General features: G+C 33.7%; 1 protein-coding gene across 1 annotated transcript; it reads right to left on the reverse strand.

Annotated features, from left to right (window-relative positions):
- Nucleotides 1-10,896: 10,896 nt before the first annotated feature.
- LOC127850505 (uncharacterized) lies at nucleotides 10,897-25,259 on the reverse strand. The gene is made up of 11 exons (XM_052383594.1): nucleotides 23,614-25,259; nucleotides 22,514-23,103; nucleotides 21,369-21,490; nucleotides 20,613-20,704; nucleotides 19,768-19,808; nucleotides 18,658-18,819; nucleotides 17,785-17,901; nucleotides 16,474-17,079; nucleotides 15,686-15,749; nucleotides 15,324-15,380; nucleotides 10,897-13,687 (listed from the first exon to the last, which is right to left on the reverse strand). The coding sequence occupies exons 1-11, from the start codon at nucleotides 23,909-23,911 to the stop codon at nucleotides 13,413-13,415; spliced, it is 2,424 nt and encodes an 807-aa protein (XP_052239554.1). The 5' UTR covers nucleotides 23,912-25,259; the 3' UTR covers nucleotides 10,897-13,412.
- Between the last annotated feature and the right edge of the window lie 401 nt (nucleotides 25,260-25,660).

Here is a 25,660-nt window from a genome sequence, read left to right on the forward strand (position 1 = left end):
ATTATATAAATATATAAAGGAATTCAGGAACCTTATGTCAATTGAAATTCGCACTTGATAAACGCTCTAAATTTGCGATCAAATACGTAAATGCTTTATTGAAAAATCATTCGAGCAAACATTTTTATAAATAACCTACTTTCCCTATTTCAAAATCGAAATGAACTTCATTACATGGCAAAGACGGATAACTGAAGACAGTGTTAAAATTATTATTTCAAGTATTGAATTCGTTATAAGGCATATGTTTTATTCCTTTCAAAAACAATATTATGAAAAAAAAAAAAACATGTGTGTACATACATATATTACAAATCTGATTTGGAAAGATACTGATATAAATTATTCCGTTCTAATGCCATACGTACATACCGACTCACTTACATGGGATTGTACATATTGTAAGTATTGTATAATTTTTATAAATGACGTTAATGTAGTTTGGAAAAAGAAACATACATCCGACCATGGCGTTTTTACCATAATCTTTAATTAAAGGTTGATGCGGCATTTTTTGTGAATTATTTCCCAACAGTATAATTTTTTTTTAAATGTGTTTGCAAATACTGTATACACATACTTTATGAAAAAAGAAATAAAAACATAGGGTAACCGTCCTTGTTTTGATTGTATTTCCATTGGCGTAATATACACTTTTGTATTTTAACGGCAATATTTCAAAATTTAACATAATCGTGAAACAAATTAGAATGGCATATTTTTGTTGTTTTGAAGATTTAGTACACTTATTAATATTCACATCAAATGCATTTCTTAACAACAATATAAGAAATCGTCATTTTATATATTTAAAACGACCGATAGAACCGATAATTGATTTATATTTCAGACAAATAACTGAGATTTATTAAAGTCTGCAATGATGTAATTATCCCAACGTGTCTAATATACTTTTCTTTAAATTCTTATACTAAACAAATATTATAATATATAGGTCCCCGCATATGTTTTTGTAATAAACATAAAAACTGTAGCACAATCCACCACTCAAGTGTAAAAAAATACCACTATTCCGCCTTCTAAAATGCACATTGTCGGGATTTAATTCCCGTATGTTAAATGCATATCATAGTTTGACGATACTATTAAATGTTTTACAAAATACACCAAAACTGATCAATAAAAAATAAAAAAACAACTAGCTTTACAACTACTTTCCGGACATTGCTACACGTCCGTAATCTGACTTATTATTTGCTGAATATAAATTAATAATATTCATTTTCACGGAAACAAATGGTGTTAATTGGTTTCTATAGATACGATTACGGAATACTTTTCTCTGTTTCGTTATGTAACGTTATGTACGGATTGCCTCGGCCGAGTTCGTTAGAACAATAAAATTACGCATTGTCCGTACCACGTGATATAACGTCATTCCTCCTTTTGCAATTGCCTGTGCTGGTGTTCAGATCGTTAAACAAACTTGTACAATTTTATCTCGAGAAAGCTTCAGAAATGCATCGCGGCAGAAAAAAAAGCATGCGGAAACTCTTGAGAAAAAAAATGGAGGATAATAACAGATTACTGCAACCCGATCAAGGTAGTCATTTTAATGATTTTGAGGAGATTTTAAGTGCTTCAAAAAGTGTGCCTATTAATACACAAAACAATGCGGGTAGCGGTGTAAGTGGGCAATCTGTAACAACATAAAGTCTTCGTTTGGCTAATAATCTTGGTGGGGATGAATTTGTGAAATTTATTGTGGCGGAAAAGTCTGTTTGCCGGGGGACGGATGGGCATGCGCATGTATTCGAAAACATTTATCTGCATGGACTCTGTGATTACAGTCGTAGTATATCAACCTAGTCATTTTGGGTAATTGCAAGTTATTAAAGATTAAGCTTAAAAATAGAAGCAACACGTAGGGGAAAAACGTTTCGGTGTCAAATCGCTGGTTGAGCGATTAGTGGTTTTTTAATGTCCGATTAAGTATGTGATAAGGGGGTATCGATTGTTGTAAACGTGTGATCGCAAGTGTACCGATAATTGATATTAAAAGGGTCAAGTAAAAGTGTGATCGCAAGTGTAGCGGTTATTGATATTAAAGAGTCATGTAAAAGTGTGATCGCATGTGTAGCGATTATTGAAATTATTAGGATCATGTAAAAGAGTGATCGTAAGTGTAGCGATTATTGATGTGTGATCGCAAGTGGGGCGATTATTGATATTAAAAGAGTCAAGTTCAAGTGTGATCGCAAGTGTAGCAATTATTGATATTATAAGAGTCATGTAAAAGTCTGATCGCAAGTGTAGAGATCATTGATATTAAAAGTCATGTAAAAGTGTGATCGCAAGAGCGATTCTCAATTGTCAAACGATTGGCAGAACTAGGTTTAGCCCAGTCAAGTATGTGTTTTCCTAGTTCGGTCGCTTGATGAGCAACAGCATTTTTTTTATTTTGGGCAGGCAGTGTTGCTGCTATAACGGCGTTACTTCATGTCGGTAATTTTAACGTGCGCTCATCCACCTCCGGTAGGCATATTTTTTCAAGTAGCAGGTTTTCACGAGTGAATAGCCCATCTTTAGGGGCTCGTGGTTAACATCGGCTGTCAAGTCTGTAATTTTAACGTGTGCTCATCCACTTCCGGTAGGCATATTTTTTCAAGTGGCAGGTTTCCACGAGTGAATAACCGATCTTTTGGGGCTCGTGGATACCACCGGCTGTTTTTTTCTGTTTAACGCTGCGGCCTTTATATCCCACTGTTTACATTGTTATCTAATTAAAGTGTTCGTGTTTAAGTACGACATTCATGTTTTATATGTTGTTTTGAATTAAATATCATTATTCCCGCAAAATGAATTCGGGCATTTGAAATCAATGGCCGCTCAAGACGAACAATCGCAAGTAAACAATAATCAAGATCATAAAGTGAACTCATGTTGTTTGTTATTTGCTAAAAACGTGTATTTGAATATCACATTAATCACATACGAACTCGCGATTTATTTTTGTTTAAACAGGCAAAATGCACATGCAAAACAGGAAAACACTATTCTCACAGCTGGGATTAAGATAAACCTTACAACAAGCATAATTTAAATTGTTACGTATTTGTTCAGATTTGTAGTCGTGGGAAGGATGAGAGAATAGTAATTTATCAATTTAAATGTATAATATTTTATATCGATGTCGAAAATTAATAAGCCCTTTTTAACATAAATATTTGTTCCGCTATGTTTTATTTTGAATATAAAAAATGCAAAGGTATTTGAAGTTGTTATGATGCGCCCATAGTTATTACCTACTATAACTCTTAGTGTTCGTGTTCCTATTGTGATCGTTTAATTCATAGTAAGTTTGAAAGCAAACACGTAACAAATTCATATTAAATAGCTCAACTTACAATTTCACTTAAAATTAGAATGATTGTTATTTCGAACGTGTGTCACCAATACAGTAGTGCTGTTTAAGTAAACGGTTTCCTTTTTCCTCACGTGAAGAGTGGATCATACAAAAATCCAACTATGTATAGCTATTTTTTATTTGAAAATCGGTATCAGTACACGTTGGGCAGCTTTATACACATACAGCATATGTAGGAGATTTATAATTTTAGAAAAATAAACTTTATGAGTGTATGGCTTTTTAAAACCTACTTAAAATGTGCATTATTCCATGATATATAAAAAAATAACGCCTATTGGACCTCCAGACACAATATAAAGAGACGAATTCGTGTTATTGCTCAAGAGTGTTTTAGTGTCTTAGTTCGCTGCCAAGTTAAGTCCGATATGTGACTGTCAGTTAGGATTTGTTTTTCTTACTTCTATATTTTAAGTCATGCTACTGTGACGATCCAACTCTCTTAATATCGTTTTAATAGTCATCAGCCGCAGTTTATTATTGCGCGTATGGTACCAATGCAAGACTAAACGCTAAGAATCTACCAACAAGGATGCTTCCATATAAATACGAATTAGATCTACGATATTTGAGGATAACAATGTACGATTATTTACATAATAATTATAATATTAATACGCGTTAAATTAAATAAAATAATGATATCAATTCAAATTCACAGGAACCTTGACCTCCTTCTTCGTTTTTTTCCCGGACTTTTGTGCTTCTTTCAGCTCTTTACAACGCAAATATTTTATTAATAAGCTGCGAATAAGCAGGCAAACACAAAATCATCATCGTTGTTCAAATCCATGTCACTGGAATTATTTTGTTATAATAAATACTATTGCTTGAGAGTTTTCTTTTATACAGGGAGCACAATCGTGCCCGAAACCTCTCGGATGTCCACGTATGATCCGCACGTTACCTTGAAAGAACGTGACCAATGAATGACAAACGCAAACAACGTGCGGAAACCTAACAGAACGCATCGTACCGTGAAGCAACATTTATACATCCGTGGCAGACCGTGGATAAAAACTTAGCGCACCGTCGAAAGGCCGCGTTTTCGCTTCGACGGCACGTCACGGATACCTTGATAAACCGTTAGGAAAATTAGCATAACCTAGCAAACCTTGGATTAAAGGCCAAACATTGCAACAGTCACACGGCGCGATACGTTTCGGACAAACGGGACTGTCGTGGCGGCCGGGAACATAATGTAAACGCAGCAGGCAATACCACCATAGGTTTATGTTTGTGCAATTATCATTAAGAAGAATAAAATATTGAATACTGATATGTAAATTAAAAAAATAATATTAATGCCAATATCGCGAACAAATTGGCAAACGAATACATTTGTACGTTTTTTTTGTTTATTGTTTTGTGTTGCTGTTGTTATTGTTGCTTTGTTCCGGAGTATCGGTTAATAAAGGTATGTGAAATGAAAAGCAATTACCTGCATGAATTCGTCGGTTTTGTATCAGTGTCATAAAATTATTAAAATAAATATATGTGCATCAAAATCAAGCGTGTTACAGTATTTTATTTCGTTGTATGATTAATAAGATGTAATGTACTTATTAGTTATATTGTTTAAAAGTGCCATGTAGGTAAATAAATATAGCTTCACTTGGATCAAATTGAATACTTTTATTGTTTAAGTCACTTCGGAAAAAAAGCCATCGCGATAATTGATGGTCAACCCAGTACGACACGTTATACAAGTTTCCATCAAGATTTATACACTTCGGAATAAAATAGTATATACATTATGATCTTTAAGTACGCTTCGAACTGACAGCCGACGTATCCCAACCTCTCCTAAAATAATTTATACGAAAATATGCAGAAATAATTCCGCTTATTTCAGCATAGCATATTACTCTTTATTATATAGTATTCGCTCATCACACAGTTACAGACAAGTTTCCTCCAGGCGTTCATCAATCGTTGCTTAATGTAGTGTTTTGTTCGACGAAACTATTTTAACATATAATCGCATGCCAGATGATAAACGATTTACTGCCCCGTATGTGAACAAGATACTATATTTATAGCACGATCATGCCGTATAGAATTGCAATATAATTCCTATGATACTTCAAGATATTTCGTTTTCAAGAGCGTCCAAAACATATTACATATATCTAGGTCACTAGTTCACAAGATTTTGGAATAATTATGTTTGACATTTGCTTTCTTTTACGTTGATGTACGTTACATTATTTAACACGGTATGCGAATGGTTCTCAGATGTTAATTAGCCGATTGCGTTATAATTTTTTTAAATGATGTTTTACTATAATATAATTAGACGACAACAATAATCAATGCGAGAAATCGATTTCAGTTGTGACTGTCTGACGTCACCAATACGGTATGTAAGCTCGGGTTACACATATCTCGTCCTTTTGCGAAATAGCTTTGGCTGAAAACCCTCACACATCCGCCCAAAGAGGTTGCTGTTAATTATGTTAAACCTTTGTGTTATGTTCGATTGTAATGCTGTTGCGAGCAACCACGGCACACGTTCGGGTTAAATGCACTAACTGTACACGACTCCTGAGGAACACGTTGACTGAATCGTCGGGCCTCAAACCGTGGAAAGCGGCGGCGCCATGGCATTTATACACCGCCACCGTCCAGAAGTAGGTCAATGTCCAGGATGTCGCTTGGACGCTACTTCGGTATATGGACATTATTCGGAAAGAGTGTTATTCAGTGTGTTTACGTGTTTCTTCTGCTTAACGCGCCGTTTAAAAGTGCTATGATGTGTGCCGTATTGAAACGAACTGAAAGTGTAGAAAATGTTTGAGATAATTTTGTTGCCGTATAATTAGGTGATATTATTTTTACCACGTCAGTAAATTCTTAAGATCTATGACGATCTGACACCACAACTTATATGACATTATTAATTCATTTTATATGTCATTTAATAGGCAAAAAGTATTTTCCTTGCAAGTGATCGGAAGCATTAAAAGTATAAATATGTAACTATATCATCTGTAACGTAGTGCTAGTCTGTGTGAGGATGGCAGGAATGCTTTCAAAATTGGTATGGCTGTTCTTTTCTTTTCTTTTTTATTTTATTTTCAACATGCATCTCAATTACATCATGATTGTACATATTAACAAATATAACATATTTCGTCAGTTACATATATACTTGAGTATTATTTACATTCACAATTAATGCACACATAAGTTATTCAGTTTTATACTAACAACAATGCTATCGAAATGTGATTAAACATCCATGTTTTATGCTTCATATCGTTACCAGAAAAATAAAATTTCGGTGATGCTATAAATTGACCACTCGCCAGCTGTCAATCAAACTCACGTAATTATCAATCAGATTTCGTTTATTGCGGTCACATGGTCCGACAAACAAAGACTGTCGGAGTATTAGAATAAGCGTTTTATAAAAAATCACCAATTAGTGGGCGGAGCGATCGCGTTTTTCGCGACTGGTCAATTGTGTATAGAGATTGAAAAAAGGGGAGACGATTAGTTAAAATAATTAAGGAGGGGGGGGGGATAATTTAAGAAAAAAAACTTTCAAAAGACACGCTATGTTTGTTACTTTAGAGAAAAATGCACTGACTTTCTGTACGCGTAAAATACGCACTTGTTTTCGGTAGTTATAAGATTTACTTCAAAGAAGAAAAGAGGAAGGAGACAAGAATAAACACAACTAAAAGAGAAGTATTCTAGTAAGAAAAAAAGGCAATAGGCAAGATTCTTTAAGGAGTCAATACAAAAAAAATCGATTTTTTATTGTATTGATCAAGTTTATATGTTACAAAAGCAATTTGCTTCTCTAATATAACTTTTCGATCTTATAGCATTTTCGAAAATCTCGAAATTTGGCTTTTCCGTTCTTTATTTAGTAATGAATGTGTAAGACTTCATCAGAATAATAATATAATGTATTACTTGATTAGTTGTACCTCCTTTTGTGGTTCCAAATACAATATCATTTTCATTTAGATCAATTTGTAATTGTTTGCTGATTAAAAAAAATGTTAGCTCCCTCTATATGGGTTGTACAGAAATAAGTCCATATAAAACATGTATAATTGTTTCCTTAAAACTTGCGCAAAAAAGGGCAGGGACTTGAAGCTACTTAGTTACATTTATACTAATATGCATTAGTGGATAATATGCACTGAATAATCTTGTATTGGAAATTGCGTAAATGATTATCTATGGTTGCTTTAAATGATGTCAGATAAGCATATTTCCAGTCAATGCTATGTTGATATGAGGACATTATTCGTTCCCATTTGCTTTCTTGTTTTTGGTTTTATTTTCGTATGAGGTTTGTTGTAGATATTAAAGTATTTACATACTTTTTTGTTTTGTGTACATTTTGTAGTAGTGTGTTATTATTAAAGTTGACGAATGCCTTTTCGGATAGTTTTTGGTTGTAAGCTATTAGGATACTTTGGATGAGTGTGTAATATTAAAAAAAATATGTTAAGGTTAATTCTTATAGGGTTTTAAAAGCTCCAAATGTATATTAGTTTTTTTGACTTAAAGTCATATATACACGTATGTTCTAAAAACTTAATTCCCCTATTAAACCATTTTACGTAAAAAGGCATGTTGGTTATTTTCTATTGTTAAATTATATATATAGTCGTTTTATTTACATGCCCTGCTCTTTCATTTGATTTAATAGTGTTCCAAGAAGAAATAACATTTCTGAGGAATATATTTTTTAAGTTTGAAACAATATGATTTTCATTAAGTGAACATTCATCTATACAATATTTCCACCATATGTATTGAGTTCGTTTTGATAGAAACTTTTCCACTGCCCTGTATTTTTTATGTCAGTTAATCTTTTTACCCAGCTGACCTTATTTGCATGTATTAGAGCCCTTATATCAGTGAGTGTTAGCCCTCCCTGCTCTCTTGGTTTAATAAGAGTTGCTCTTTTTATTTGCTCAGGTTTACAATTTCATACGAAATGGAATATAGATGTATACATGTTTTTTTTATTAATTAATTTATTAATTATTTCATTATTAGGGATGTGAATGCTGACAATGTTTAAATACTTTTTGGTAGGGAAAATGTTTAAACCACTTTTTTTTCCAAGCCAGCCAGGTGTTCGTTGAAATAGGATTTGCATAGATAAATGTAAGCACGTTGCGGAGCACTTGCGAACTATCATGGAATGCGGTGCATAATCTGGTGGCAATGATTGTATAAACGAGAAGCTAAATCAATAGTGCAACTGGGGTTGGGGCTATCTTTAGGGCAGTTCTTCCGGTCGCCTCCGCGACAAGCCTCAGTTGTAGTAATAGTCTATTGCTGAGGTTTTATTTAATCTAGTGCTAGTCCGGTGTAAATTATATTCCGCCAATTTGCCATTAACTTCAATTTATCTTTCTGTATTGTTCCTTTCATATGTTTTGTATTGTTCAAAGATAGCATATCAACATGTGTTTACGTAATGTAACACATTACAAAATTATGACAAAGTTGGGTTTTGTAGTAATTATTCAGCAGATCTTGCTTTTCTTAATAAATACGCGCAGAACAAGAGGATGTCGCCAAAGGATCACGGATCCATTTGGTAAGTAGGCTTTTGTAAACGAACGTTCATGACATAGACAAACGCTAAAAGACGGTTACGCTTTGTAATCATAATAACTCTAACCGGATGAATGAGTCGAATACTGGTTAACGAATGGGGTACTGCGTTGCATTCTGAAACAAAAGAGTATTTCACTTTTAACAAACAAACAAGCTAATCGCTTTAATTTAGATATTTATACAACCTCTAGAATTCGTAAAGAATCGTTATAAGTCGATCGCTCATTGTATACCGTAATTTCTCTAAGTTTTCTGTCACTTAAAAATAATTTTTGTTCGTGTCCAAAAATATAGATACGAACAATATTTAAAAAGTATGAGTGTTCGAGAATGAAAAGACATGTATGTTATGTTTGTTTGCCAATTATTATATTGAAATAAAACCAATCAATAAATGTGCAATAATAAATGTTGTACAATCCTTTCTCTGCTTATGTGATTATAACACTAGTAATAATTTGGGTATATGCATTATCGGTAAATCTCTTCGTTTTATTGGTCTGTATACACTGCAAGACATCAACACAAAATGATATAATATCAGACGGGGATCTTATCGTGGATATGCATTTGTTATATTAAATGACGTTACAGCACGCTATCTTAAAAGATTCGCATAACATCCTGTATAAGCTTTCACGTAAACGTTATATATTATCTAAATATTTCAGAGTGCATTTCTCTTACACGGAGATCAACTTAAACCAGTTAGTATACGGTCTCACGCAATACCACACTAGGTTTTATTTGTGCAATAATCATTAAGTAGAATTAAATATTGAATACTGACATGTTATTAATATATATATATAAATTCCAACATTAAATCGCGAACAATATGGCGCACGAATACATTTGTGTGTGTGTTGTTGTGTTGATTGTTTTTGTTGTTCGTGTTGTTGTTGATGTTTTGATCCGGAGTCTCGGTTAATAAAAGTAAGTGAAAAAGCAGTATATTTTAAAAAGGGATTTTCCACAGAATCCCTTTTAAAATGGCCTTTTTCAAGGATATTTCCTACAAATAAACCCATTTTTTTGTAACTTTTTATAACAAAGTATACAAATGTTATGCTGGCAGTACAACCCTACAACAACAAAATGTTACGCTGGCGGTACAAACTCCCAATGGTTCATTATAACATCAACAAATAATTAACTTAAATGTTATGCTGGCGGTACAAACTCCCAAATGTTCATCACATTCATTCCACTTTAAAATTAAACAAAAAATGGTACGCTGGCGGTACAAACTCTCTTACTATTTACGCTGGCGGTACAAACTCCCAAAGGTTCATTCTATACACTGGCGGTACAACCATCCCAAATGCTTTAAAAAAATGTTATGCTAGTGGTACAAACTCAGGTTCATAATCCTTCAACAGAAAAATTTACTGAAAATGTTACAATGGCGGTACAAACTCTCAGAGGATCATAATCACAATTTAATACACCTGCGGTACAAACTCTCAGAATCAATGACAAAATAATTCTTGAAAATGTTACGCCGGCCGTACAAACTCTACAATGACAAAATGTTACGCCGGCGGTACAAACTATGCATAATCACAGACAGACATTTTTTTAATGTTACGCCGGCGGTACAAACTCCCTAAGGTTCATAATCACACAGACAGATAATTCTAAATGTTATGCCGGCGGTACAAATTCCCTTAGGTTCATAATCACACAGACAGATAATTCTTGGAAAATGTTACGCCGGCGGTACAAACTCCCTAAGGTTCATAATCACACAGACAGATATTTGAAAATGTTACTCTACAATGACAAAATGTTACGCCGGCGGTACAAACTATGCATTATCACAGTCAGATATTTCTTAATGTTACACCGGCGTTACAAACTCCCTAAGGTTCATAATTACACAAACAGATAATTCTAAATGTTACGCCGGCGGTACAAATTCCCTTAGGTTCATAATCACACAGACAGATAATTCTTTGAAAATGTTACGCCAGCGGTACAAACTCCCTAAGGTTCATAATCACACAGACAGATAATTCTTTGAAAATGTTACGCCGGCGGTACAAACTCCCTAAGGTTCATAATCACACAGACAGATATTTGAAAATGTTACTCTACAATGACAAAATGTTACGCCGGCGGTACAAACTATGCATTATCACAGACAGATATTTCTTTGAAAATGTTACGCTGGCGGTACAAACTCTACAATGACAAAATGTTACGCCGGCGGTACAAACTATGCATAATCACAGACAGATATTTCTTAATGTTACGCTGGCGGTACAAACTCCCTAAGGTTCATAATCACACAGACAGATAATTCTTTGAAAATGTTACGCCGGCGGTACAAACTCCCTAAAGTTCATAATAACATAGAGAGATAAATTCTTTGAAAATGTTAAGCCAGCGGTACACACTTCCAGATATGCATAATCACACAGAAAAAATCACACTGAAAAAAATGGAAGGTAAACGACTTTTAAATGTATAATTCTTAATTTATTTTTTAATTATAAAACATGTAATAATAAATACAAACACACACAAAGGTATACCATTATGTTCGCAATCCACCAGTCAGTAGGTCAGAACATTTATAAAAGAGTGTGAATGATTCAATATTTTTTTATGACTAACTAAAATTAATTAATTTTTTTATAAAAAATACATAACATGTTTTTCAACATGTGAAGTCATTTTAAAAATGAAATATTTCAATAAAACAATCTTTACATCAATTATAACCATTCAAAGTTCTTTAACAGATGCAATTGCTGCAATTTGTATTTTCATTACTAAACAATTCTGCCACAAGTTTAGTATGTATTGTAAAAACAAAACTTTATTGTTTCTCCTGACATACAAACATATTATAGAACATAAAACAAGAGATGTGTTTGTCAGAAACACACTGTCCCCCTACTGCGCTGCGTTGATACATGTTTTTTTTACCTTTGACCTTGAAGGATGACCTTGACCTTTCACCACTCAAAATGTGCAGCTCAATGAGATACACATGCATACCAAATATCAAGTTGCTATGTGAAGGGGCATAGAATTTATGAGCATTTTTTGAAACCTAAACGCGAAACCTAAACGCAAAGTGTGACGGAAAGACGTACAGTCCGATCACTATATGCCCTCCTTCGGAGACATAAAAATTAAACATTAGCAATCACAAATTCACAAAATCTATTTTAACAAGGGCTGTTTGTAAAACATGCATGCCCCCCATATGGGCTGTCAGTTGAAGTGGCAGCCAAAGTGTGAATTAGTTTTTGTCACTGTGACCTTGACCTAGTAACCTGAAAATCGATAGGGGTCATCTGCTAGTCATGATCAATGTACCTATAAAGTTTCAGGATCCTAGGCCTAATTATTCTTGATTTATCATCAGGAAACCATTTTACTGTTTCGACTCACTGTGACCTTGACCTAGTGACCTGAAAATTATTAGGGGTTATCTGCCAGTCATGATCAATGAACCTATGAATTTTCATGATCCTAGGTGTAAGCATTCTTGAGTTATCGTCCGGAAACCATTTTGCGGTTTCAAGTCACCTGACCTTGACCTTGTGACCTGAAAATTAATAGGGTCATCTGCGATTCATGATCAATTTACCTATGAAGTTTCATGATCCTATGCATAAGCGTTCTTGAGTTATCATTCGGAAACCATTTTACTGTTTCGGGTCACCGTGACCTTGACATTTGACCTAGTGACCTGAAAATCAATAGGTGTCATCTGCGAGTCGTGATCAATGTACCTATGAAGTTTCATGATCCTAGGCATAAGAGTTCTTGAGTAATCATCCGGAAACCATTTTACTATTTCGGGTCACCATGACCTTGACCTTTGACCTAGTGACCTGAAAATCAATAGCGGTCATCTGCGAGTCATGATCAATGTACCTATGAAGTTTCATGATCCTTGGCATAAGCCTTCTTGAGTTATCATCCGGAAACCATTTTACTATTTCGGGTCACCGTGACCTTGACCTTTGACCTAGTGACCTCAAAATCAATAGGGGTCATCTGTGAGTCATGATCAATGTACCTATGAAGTTTCATGATCCTAGGCCTAAGTGTTCTTGAGTTATCATCTGGAAACCATCTGGTGGACAGACGGACATACGGACCGACATGAGCAAAACAATATACCCCTCTTCTTCGAAGGGGGACATAATAAAGCATTTTTATGTGAAGACAAGTTCATACAAAGCATTTCTAAACCGAAATCGAAAATTGGTAGAAAAATGCACATGAACAAATGTACAGTTACAATAGCTTATAAAGGACATCTCACTCAATACTTTCGGGGGATTATAAAGACAACTGGCGAAATAAGGAACATTTGACTGGATACAAATTGTTAAACACTACACCTCAATAATAGTGTCTTATTTTTGCCCACCAGAGACGTATATTTGCTAAAACAAATTTAATTGACTGATCCAATTTCACCATAAAATGAAACTCTGGGTTGGAATAAACCCATGTGTTCTAGTAAAGATTGACGCAGAAGTTCTTGCAATAACCTTAAAATAAACAAAATATATCCTTCAAAAAGGCAGCAGAACACATACAAAATGAGCAACAAGATGTGCATATACTGCATAAATGAAGTATACAGGTCCATCAAGAATTTTATCCACAGATGTTTCTTCCTTTCTTCATCTGTAATCATGACCAGTCGTGATCTGCACAGTGTTGTGTCTTAAATAAACAAACCACATATCAATGCCAAACAAAAACAAGAGCTTTCTCCATCAGACATATGCCCCCAAAAAACGCTTTTTCAAAACCTAAAGGCAGAGTTTGAACCTAAAAGCGGACCCTAAGTTTAATGTCAAGGTCAAAGGGGTCAAAATTTGTGTGCGTATGGAAAGGCCTTGTCCATATACAAATGCATACCAATTATAAAGGTTACATCTGAAGCGACATACAAGTTATGAGCATTTTTCGAAACCTTTAAGCGATATTATGGGCATTTTTCACTGTTGAATTGAGCTGAAAAGAATTAACAGGTCAAACAAGTTACTTAAAATGAAGTTACTGACCAATTATCTGCAACTCATCTTGCTACCAGTTGTTATTAAAAATATATTTTATATTCGATATCTTACGTGACTCACCCAGTCCTGTAAGCCATCCGTAAAACAAAATTGTGTCTTTGTGTCGTATGAACGAATCTGCACTAAAACTAAATTTAGGTACACATCGTACAAGCATGACCAGTTGTCAAACGAAAGTACAGTTTATATTCAATTTAATTCAAATGCATTATTTTTCTCTTTCAGGGATATTGTTTTAGCATGTTGATGCTGCATTAACAAATCTAAGTATATATGAAGTGAAAACACCAAAAATAAACAACGGTTGCGATAGACACCTATTAACTGTTAGATGCCCATAATATCACTTTAACGCAAGTGTGACGGACAGACATATGAACGGACGGACAGTGCAATCACTATATGCCGTCCTGTAACGTACTGAAAATCAAGCTGTAGAATAATTTATTTTTATTTTAAATGCCTAATAGGCTACTCAACAATACTTCAAACAAAATGCATTTTTAAACCTTGAAAAGCTGAAAACGTGAGAATACAAGAAATGTTAACAAAACATATAAAGGCTTAATTAATGCTTTAATATCTGTAGAACACTAGTTGCAGTATCGAGTTTATTTTGCGAGAAAATATCATTCAAGTTGTGTTCCTTCAAGGCATGGGAATTCCGTTTTTAAAAAAATGGATGAAAGTTAACCTTTACCTTGTCTTCCACTAGATTTAGGCAACAGAAAGAGCGACACACGATTGAAAATATTTGTGCCAAGTTTAATAAAATTCACTCAATACATGACTAAGTTATGCTCTGGACACAAACAGGATGCAGCATTGTACTATATATAGACATTTGACCTATAATAGTGACATTGACCTTGGAGGTAGGGAACTGGTATTTAAGCATACACAGTCTAATGATGAGGATCTTTTGTACCAAGTTTAAGGAATTTCGCTTTATAAATGACAAACTTATGCTCCTTGGGACAGATGGACGGTCGTGATTCCCATATCCCATTTACTCCAGGACTCTGGGGGTTACTGGTTCGAGCCCTGATGGGGGCTACTTTTTTTCCTTTTTTTTAAATTTTATTCTTGATTTTTTACTTGAGCTTTTTAGATCCAGTGTTTACATTTATCAATATAAAGCACTTAAAGACAAACTACAAAACATGCCAAAATCTGTGAAAAGGCCCCTTTAATATTAATCAGTTTTAATACTATTATTACTTATTTCTTATAAAAACCATTATATGTTCAAAGAAAAAAAAGAGCAATATACAAACCATATATAAATCTTCTCTTCCTTTTGCCAAACCCTTTCCCACCAGAAGTGTTATCATCTGAAATGTTTCAATGGAATATTTTCATATGGATTACATGTACACTAAAAATACACAATAATTTTCTACAGATGGGTTTGATTAGGATAAGTAGAAACAAATTTTTTATGAAATAATGTTCATAATTATTTTATTGTCACATTTTTACTGTAAAACATACTTAAACTTAAGTTTGTTCTTCCTGATCCTGTCAAATTCAAACTAAATACATAACAAATGAATTTCAACTCTATAACGAATGTAAAAAGATAACTTTAATGATATTTTCAAGATTTATGATAATAATAAATATCATATATATTTACTCTTCTTTTTGGCAACCCTGAGGTCAGAAGCTTCGTCTCCAGTTTTTCGCTTTTTTATCTGTACCTTGAATTATACAAATTACACCTCAATATTGTATTTTATTATTATACATGTATCTCATACTGTTTTACAAATTACATATTGTAAGGGTCCATCAGCCCATGTTTGAAAGCAAATATCCAAGCTCTTGGCATTGTGGTTTCAGGGAAGAAGTTTTTACAATATACATATAGGAAAACATATTTGCCTTCAGGGTTGGGCCAATTTTTACCCTTAAAGGCATAATTTGAACAATATTGGTAGAGGTATTCCAGACGATGTTTAATGTCAAATATCAAAGCTTTAGTTTTAATATTTAAGAGAAGTTTTTTTAACTTTTCACTATATACATTTAAGGAAAAAACATTTGGCCCCTGGTATGGGGCAAATTCCGACCCAAGAGGCATAATTTTAACATTCTTGTTTACTGTTTAGGTTCATCATATGATGTTTCATGCCAAATATTAGAGCTCTAAGCTCTAGATGTTACTATATACATATAAGGAAACCTATCCATTTCCATGGTAATATGAGTTATGCAAAGAACATTCCTGCCAAGTTTCATTAAGATTAGCCGAGTGGTTGATTAAGATTTACAAACTCAACATGTATATTCTCAGAGTATATACTATATGCTAGAAATGCAATATGGATGATTATCAAATCAGTTGGGGGGGAAATTTATACCCTGAGTACGGTGAGCTCAGGTTAGCTAACAATATATGACCTTACTGTAGAAAAAGCTCACCAATGGCTGTCTGTTTTCCTTTTCAATCAGTTCACGAACTTCAGGAACCATTCCTTGTCCTGGTGGAAAGGACTGCCTTATAGGTTGTCTTGGTAGCAGTGTTAAAGGAAATACCGGTACTCCAGAATCTAAACTGTCCATGTTGGAATTGAGCGATTCGTAAAAGTCTAGCCACTTTTGTGTACTATCCTGCTTTTTGAAAATTAGTTTCAGAGCTTTAATTTGTTTAACATTTTTATCTATTTCAATTTTACTAAAATTTGGCTTCAATATTTCTGGCTTTCCACTTGGGGCTTTATTCAAAAAGTTCCCATTAAGGGCTGACCACGGCTGAGATTGAACCCCTTTATAAAACACTTTTACACCACCGTCCACAGAAACAAATTTAAAGTGCAAAGGTTGGGTGATGTGGTCAGCTTTGTTCAAATCACCCTCAATCCATGACTTAACATCAAATAATTGTGTGATACGCTCTGCATTTTTCAAAACGTTTAAAAAGTCATCAAAATATTCAGCATCTTTAGTATTTAACAGCCTGGACACCTCACTAAATTTTGCATCAATGTCTTCATGCGTGTGGCCAACAATAAGGAAGGACATATGAACCTGAAATATAATATATGATTATCAAATCCGACAAATCAAATACCTTCAGTCAATAAAGTCGACAATGGCTGAACAAGATAATGCCTTTCCCAAGTTTTATCATAATTTTATTTGAAAAAAATGCATAAACTACAAGATGGAATAATACTAAGAAAAACTATTCATTTAATAATCAAATATAAATAATTTATATGTTAAGGCTACAAAAATGTTACCTGAAATAAAAGCCAAAAAGATGCAATTCCATAATTTTGAAAACAAACATTGCAGGATTCAAAACTATCATGTTTTTAGTGATATATATGATACACAGTAGTTGGCAACAATAACATGTCTAAAGTTAATTAGTTATAGTAACTATCCTTTCCCTGATAGATACATGCTTTTACGATCCCTATCGATTCCCTGAATAGACGTGTTTCCGCGACGTTATCGATTACCTGGTAAACAAGGGCTGTTTGTAAAACATGCATGCCCCCTATATGGGCTATAAGTTGTAGTAGCAGCCATTGTGTGAATACGTTTTCTTCGAAGGGGGGCATAATAAGCATTTCTACTAAATCATGCTACAGAGGTTGAATAATTGTAAGTAGTGCACATGAATATTCAAATAATCAAGTTAATGAAAATGAAATTATTTGAATACTCATCCTTAAGAAAGACTGTCGTAAAACAGACACTGTGATCTTTGAAATCAACACTCACCTCATGGAAAACCTGTTCTGCCACTAACAATTCCAGAAATGCAAATACATAACGGTTCTTATTTTCCCTCCAACAGTTGTCTGCTTGGATAAACAAATTTGGAGGCAGGAAGTTGTTCTGGAATAAAAACATCCACAAAATTATTGCACAATAGTGTTGTTCTCTAGAGTAAACAACAAGTAAAACTACAACATAGGGAAAACAATAAAAGTAAGATGGTCAGTGTTTATATCACATGATCATACACAAATATAGCTAGTCTGGCGAAAATGTGTTATCATACTAATGCTTTTTGTATGACTCGTATTCTGATGTTATCTATCCTATTAACCAACCTAAGCAAGAATTTATAATCCTCTATACAAATTCATAAAACCAGGGGTCTCACTCTGGTTTGGGGGAACACCGAGGCGGGCGAAATCAGGCATCATTTTCCATAGGAGAATTTCAACCAAAACATAAGAAACATTACAATATTTGTTTTAATCACTTAATTTGTCCTTTTTACTACAATCTATTAACAGTTAACACTTATCTATCAATTTTATTTAGTTTGAAACATTTTGAACTTGAACTTGACAATTCTGGGTCTAGGGCATTCAATTGTCTTGCATTTTTATCTGAAATGGGGGAACTGTATACTTTTTGCTGGGGAAATATGGCCTTATTTAAACCCCAAAAACCAGAGATTGAGACCCCTGAAAATACTGACTGTACTATCACCATCTTTACCAAAAAAGCCATCATGTGGTATTTCATTAGTGTCAAGGGCTTTGGTTATTTTCAGAAATGTAGGTGCTTGAATGGCCTGCTTACAATTTTTGTCTTCCAAGTATAATTATGTAAGATAACATGTGCACAAACATTACTCACATTTGCCTTGGCTTGACGTAGTAGCTCTTTAAGTATGATGTTGATTGTCAAGTTGGGATCATGAGGATATTCATTAATGTCCACATAGGCATGAAACCCTCCATGCCCGTGACTTAGCACTCCAGTGACATGAGTATGCAGAAGATCCACTGCATGCAGATTCTGTAATTTTTCACATAACAGTTACAAAATCTTGCACAATACATCATTTAAATTTGGAAATCAAAAACAAACAAAATACTGAATCTTGTTTGTGTATTTCGTCTCCTAAAACTTAACAAGCATATTTGATTAATTGTTATCACCTGCCAAATAAAAAGCCTTTAGTTTCAATCAAACTCATAATTCTTGACCTGAACTTAACAAAATTTGCTAGCGTACCACCACAATATAATACTAAGTAACAACTATTCACTATTTTTTGTTTTTTTAAGCGCCGCAAGTGTCCTAGAGACAACTTTAAATATAAATTAATAAATTTTGCATCAATGGTTGAATGGCAAGATATGTATTTTAGGAACTCATTAAATAAATGCTTTTTAATGTATATATAGAATATTATGTAACTGTCGGATAGAGATCAAGTTTATAGGATGAGAAACATGTAGTGCTAGACTTTCAGAGTGCTACAAAATTTTTGAGCCGAGCATGATAAACTTGATCTCTTTCCAACACTCACATGATATTCTATTTATCCCATTATTTTGTGGTGTTTATCGTTCAAAAAGAGTAAAAATACTTAATTCTAAAAAATAACGCTGGTGTCCCAATTTTGCTTATAGTATTTGTTTACTTCAAACATAATCATTTGCTATGACATCACATTGAAATATATATTGTTCCAAAAATAAAGATTGGAAACCATAGTCTAAAAATATTTATAGTTCACAGCTCATATTCATACGATCACTTGTTATACTATTGGTTTTCGTTTGGTAATAGGATAAACATTTATTTCAGAAAAAAATATACCATACAAACTGTTTATATGCCCTTTTTATGGGTAACATTCTGTAAAGAAAATTGAAAGCTTAAGACACACAGAGTACGACACACAGGTGTGAGCCAAAAAAGATTACCACCGAAGGCACAAAACCTCCTTTATCCTACCTTTGGGTTCCTCCCAGCAAAATGTGGCAAATTGGTCTTTGCTGTAAAAAATAGAGAATAGATTTATGCAATAAAAATTTAAAAAACAACTGTTTGTATGTTTGTTATATAAAAAATTAAATCACATATTATGTAAAGCTTTCCTTTTTGGTACCATTGTATCCTGTGTGCAACTGTGGATGTAGTAAAAAAGTCTGGACAGGAAATTAAATTAATTACAGTATTTCATGCTTTTCAGTGAAAGAGCGTAAAAAAAAACAAGAGAACAACAACATGATTTACTAATGACAAATCATAATACTATATATTTCAAAGTGTAAGATCGTAATATATATTTCATGGGTTGTAACAGAAACTCGTTATTTTCACTTGTGAAAATATTGTTTCGGTGACCACTCATGAAATATAATGCAATCTTACACGGAATCCAACAAATATCCTCTATGACATATATATATATATATATATAATTATGGAAAAGGTTAACATGTATATATGCATGGAGAAAGAAATGCACATTTAAAACTCTATATAGCCTATAGTTAAAGGCTTTTTCTTCAAAATAATGGGAATTATTTTTTATAATGGCATAATACAAAATGAAAGATTTTGTTCTGTTACAGTTTACACATTCAACAAAAAATTCATTCATTGTAATGTTTAGAAATCCTTATTATGGTGACCTATTTTTAGAAATCGGGTCAGGACAAATAATTGTTTTTGCCATTGTAACAAGGCCCCGTCAAAGGCAGAACACTGGAACTTGGGAATATGTTTTATGACTAGTTAGGATTTTCAAACTGCTCCTGTCAAAATTAAAGTGTATGGACACTTTAAATACCAACCTTGATCCATACCATCGATAATTATGGACATGTGCTGGCTTGGATTGCGTTGTGCCTGGTCTTTTTTGTTGTAATAGTACTTCCTTTCTAACCTGGATATCATTAAATAAGAGCTTTGAAGTTGCAAATAGTTAATAGTTTTAAGTGCATCTGTTTCTTTTGACATCAAACATTTAATAGGCAAAATTAAATTAAATTTGAAAGATGTATATCATTTCTTTGTTTACCATCATTAATGGGCAGTATGCAGGAAACAAAAATATGCAGGATATAGCACCTTTCTACCTATTTCACTTTGAATGTTTAAAAACATTTATAAAACTACATATTTATGTTCAATAAGTAAAGGTGAATTTGGGATATCAATACATATGTAGGATTAATGGGGCTTAAAGGTCCTTTCAATTTAAGATAAAAGTCAATGAGCTTGATTAACTGAATAAATTTTACTAATTACCAGTGGTTATATAAAATAAGCCTTAGGGAAAGATATAGAGCAAAATTGGAGGATGCTGCACCCTGCAAGAAATTGTCAATGTTAGTCCAAAATTTTCACCGTGAACCTTTTTATAATTTTCAATCTAGCAGCACCCAGTAAATTTTTCTGGTCATTAATCTTTCCCCTAATAATACACAGTCTGATTTGCATTCTGAACTTTAGAAATGCTTCTTACCATGTTTGTAAGGGAGTAATTCATTAAAGATTTGGTTACAAAATTAAATGAAAAATAAAAGAAATGAAAATACATAAATTACATTTGACGAATATTATGCTCTTCTTTCTTTTTCTTGTAGAAAGCACGCATCTCGAAAGAGGTGGTTTTGCTCATTAGCCTTTCTAATGTCACACAAGTTGTACATTTGCTGAAGCTGTTGGTCTGAAACATACATCGATCACTGCTTATGTTACACAGCTCCAGATAACTGATTCATTTTTGTTGTTGTTTACAACCCATTTCAAAAATAAATTCCTGAAAATAAATTACCAATGCCTTTTTGGAGTATCCTTTCTGATACATCACAATGAAGGTTTTAAGTCTTAGAAAAGTCCATGAAAATTGTCGTTTTACACTGTAACAGTTTAACCCTTTGCATGCTGGGAAATTTGTCGTCTGCTAAAATGTCGTCTGCTGAATTTCTAAAATTCGCATTTTCTTCGATTTTTTTCAAAGAATACTATCAGAATAGCAAACAGTTTGGATCCTGATGAGACGCCACGTTCTGTGGCGTCTCATCTGGATCCAAACTGTTTGCAAAGGCCTTAAAAATTCGGTTCCCGCATTGTAAGGGTTAACAGCTGAGAAAGAATTAAGAAAGGCCAGGCTCTTTCAAGATACAGAGGCAATGAAATGGTGTTTTCACCAGGGCTGGCATTCCAGAAAGTTTTTAGAGAAAATCTTAAATTCTACTTTTTCTAGTTAATTTTTTGAAGCAATATCCTTTCTATGTATGCGTTTTCGCCTATTGTACATGTGTGCCTCATTCTAAAACATATTTAATGTAATATAGTTAAGTTTTTGATTGTGTAGCATATTTTTTCATTTTTAAATTTTAACCAGATGTGTTTGTAAAACACTATGTCCCCCATATATTTGACCTTTGTCGTTGACCTCGAGAGAATCTGATTCAACTGTATATTATTATATCTAGTAACTGACAAAAAAAGGTTACATGTATATTGGTGTTACACCTTGTAACAAATGCTGCAGACATTCAAAGGATATACTCAACACAAGATTCATTATGTGACAGCTGTTATAAAAACACATATAGCTATAGATTCTAATTTGACGATGCCAAATTACATGTATTACAACTAACGCAGGTACATGACTTTGTAGTTTAAAATCGTCATATCAGCATAAAATTGTTTGTAACCCACAAAAAACACATTATTTTACCTTTTTCGTTTTAACAAACTGGAAGCTGTCAATCCATTTCTTGTAGAACTGGCTTTTGCTCACTGGATTTTCCACATCCATTTTGTATTGTTCATAAATATGACTTTTCACTGTTCCATATGGCATCACAATCTCGTTTCGGTGAGGCATTCTTTCGCCATGAAATCTGAAGTAATCCTCCAGCCAAGCAATCAAAAGTAGAGTGCTCTTGTCCCAGTTACGTGGGGATTTCCCAGTTGGAGCTTCCTTGTTATTCATGCACATATCAGCAACTGTAGTTAATGTATTCTTGTTAACTCTCAATGCAGCCAAAAATGCTTTTGTACATAATTGTATTTCTTGTTTTTTAGACTGTACTGAAAAGTACCTGTATTTTCCGACTTTTTCAGATTTTTCATATGATGCTTTCAGCAGTGTTATCCTAGTCAATTTTGGATTATGCCAGAATTTTTCACGAATATCACGGACAGAATTAATATTCAACTGCATAATACACCGTTTTCCACAATAGCAGGGTGTGGTAAGCGCTGTCTTAATACTAAGAAACTTCAATGCTTTTAATTTCATTCTTCCTTCTGACTTTACCTCACCTGAAAACAAATATTAAAACCAAGGCATAACAAATGGTTATTTTCTAGCATTAAGACTGGTGTTTTAGAATGTAAACAGAAAGGCTAAGAATTTTTTTTAAGTTCCTTAAATTAGTTTTAGCAATAACGTTGTAATGTGTGGGTTTATGGCACATTTTTGTCTAAATCTGAAACATATTTTTATTAGTTTTTTTATTGGGATAGTATTAATTATTGAATTTTAAGGGACTAGGGCAACAAAAATCATCAAAATCAAAAGTTAAAACAACTACTTAAGCGATGCCAATTTCTGACCCATTACTATTTCGGAAGCCTTAGATGTCGAATTCAACACTGACAATGGGAAAAAACAACGCAAAGTGAGCATACATTTTCCCCTTCTATGCAATAGTTACTGAGAAACAGCTCCAAACTGGTAAAAAATTGACAAAATTCACTATTAAACAAACGCACATGCTAAAATTTCAAAAAAGCCTGGCAAAATTTCCCTCAAAGTTGTACTGTACTTACTTTGAATGTACTTGTTTTCTGTTTTCTTTTTCGGCTTAGCTAAAACCTGTTCGATGTCATGTTCAGAATCTGTAGAAGACAAAAACATTAAGCTTTCATCACTATCCCAAATGTCTAAATATTCCTCATCGCGCTGTACTTGTTCGCTATCTGTCACAGCACAGTCAGCAGATCCTGTAATGTCTTGTAATGTGGTCATAGAACAATTCACTGGGTCCCCAGAATCGGAGTCTGACCACCTTACTTGTACCAGTTCTTCATCGCTACTCCAGTTTACCTGGATTAGCTCTGGCTGCATGAATACAACCGCACACAAACACTGAAATAAAAACAAAATTTAATTGTAACTGTTTCCACCATAAATTATTTGTGAACAGTCATCACGGTAATATATTTTAACCACTAGCCCGAATTATGATGCTTTATTGGAAACAGAATCCAATAGCCCGACTATATAAATTATTAATTTCTAGTAGCCCGATTAACATTTAACCAGTCCTGGGCTGTCGGGCTTATAGTTAGCGTGCAGACTGTTTGTGAAGTTACAAGAATGAATACTGTGCACAACCTGTTAGGAATATAATTATATAAAATCACAATTTCAATTGCCCATCCTTACAAGTTACTGGGTATCCGGAAAAAAACCCTCCCAGACATAAACCCTTCTTTCAGCCTAACAAGGCAAAAACTGTATGATAATAAAAACCAATGGTCGGGCAACCAAACCTTTCATTGAACAACCATTTTAAAAGTAAGTAGTTGACCGAAAGCCAACTGTAAATAAAATGCCAATTGGCAAATTTTAATCTTGAATTAAAATGTTTAATTTATGACGCAAGTTTATTCTGTTTACAATTTGTCACTATACCTTTCTAAAAATAGATCACTGAGCGATGTTAACTTAAATTTTTTTTATGATTGGTCGATTTGCTAACTCGAGCGCATGGGTTTTCGAAAAATAGTTCATACTTGTTTTTGTTAGCGTTGAACACACAGCAATCAGGGCTTGACACTTACTTTTTTACCTACTGACCCAAAGGACCACCAGCTTTCAGAAATTACTGGTCCTCCAAGATTTTAAGTGGTCCGACAATATCTATGTTATTTTACCTACATTTCAATTAACTTTCCGGACTATCCACAATGTATTGTGCATTTATAAAAAGAAAACTATACTATCTACTGAAATATCTCTCGTCCTTTTCAAAATTGCTGTACTTCAAGCTTCTCTTCATTAGTTTTAGGGTTTTTAGGCGGAGGTAACAGGTTCAACCACCCCCAGAATGAAATTCCACATCGTGAAAATTTGTTATCTTGAAAATACGCACATTTATTCTCCGGCAATATCAAAACATTATTCGGCGCTCTCCAGTGTAAATTTGCACGGTAAACAAAGTATATTCTGATGGTACTAAGATCAATACATGCTGATTATTGCTCAGTCTTCGAAATAAGCTTTGAAAAGTTACATGCCAGTCGGGCCAGTAACTTAAGAATTTTTACATGCCCAACATATTTTTTACATGCCCAAACTTTTTTAACCAAAATTATAACAAATCAAAACATTTTAACACTTACATGCTACACATAGTAAAGCAGAACATTTGTTTCAATCGTAGTGAATACAATTACATCTAATCAGTCACTAAAATTAAGACGGTCGATCGTTACACCAGTGCTCTTGAAAAGAGCGTTCTCTGGTGTCCTCGTATCCTTTCCTTTGCAGGTGCGCGTTACATCACTCGTCAACTGATATGATATAATACATAATCGTCACAACACATTATAAATCCAACATACTAGTATCTTAATTACAGTTTCAGTTCGTGCTGTTATAAAATAACTTATAAGCATTGCTATTATAATTGGTAAATATGGAGTGGTCTGTTCGCTTGAGTGCGATGACTTTGCTGTTGATAGTCAACGAGGAAGTGAAAGGCATCATATCTGGACTGAAGGCTTCAAGGAACAGTATTTCACAGCTGAAGGTATGTTGTATAGCTTGATCTCATAATAACATATTAAAAAAGTTCTGTCACCTTTGCCA

Source organism: Dreissena polymorpha, chromosome 11 (genome assembly GCF_020536995.1).
Source record: "Dreissena polymorpha isolate Duluth1 chromosome 11, UMN_Dpol_1.0, whole genome shotgun sequence".
NCBI lineage: Eukaryota > Metazoa > Mollusca > Bivalvia > Myida > Dreissenidae > Dreissena > Dreissena polymorpha.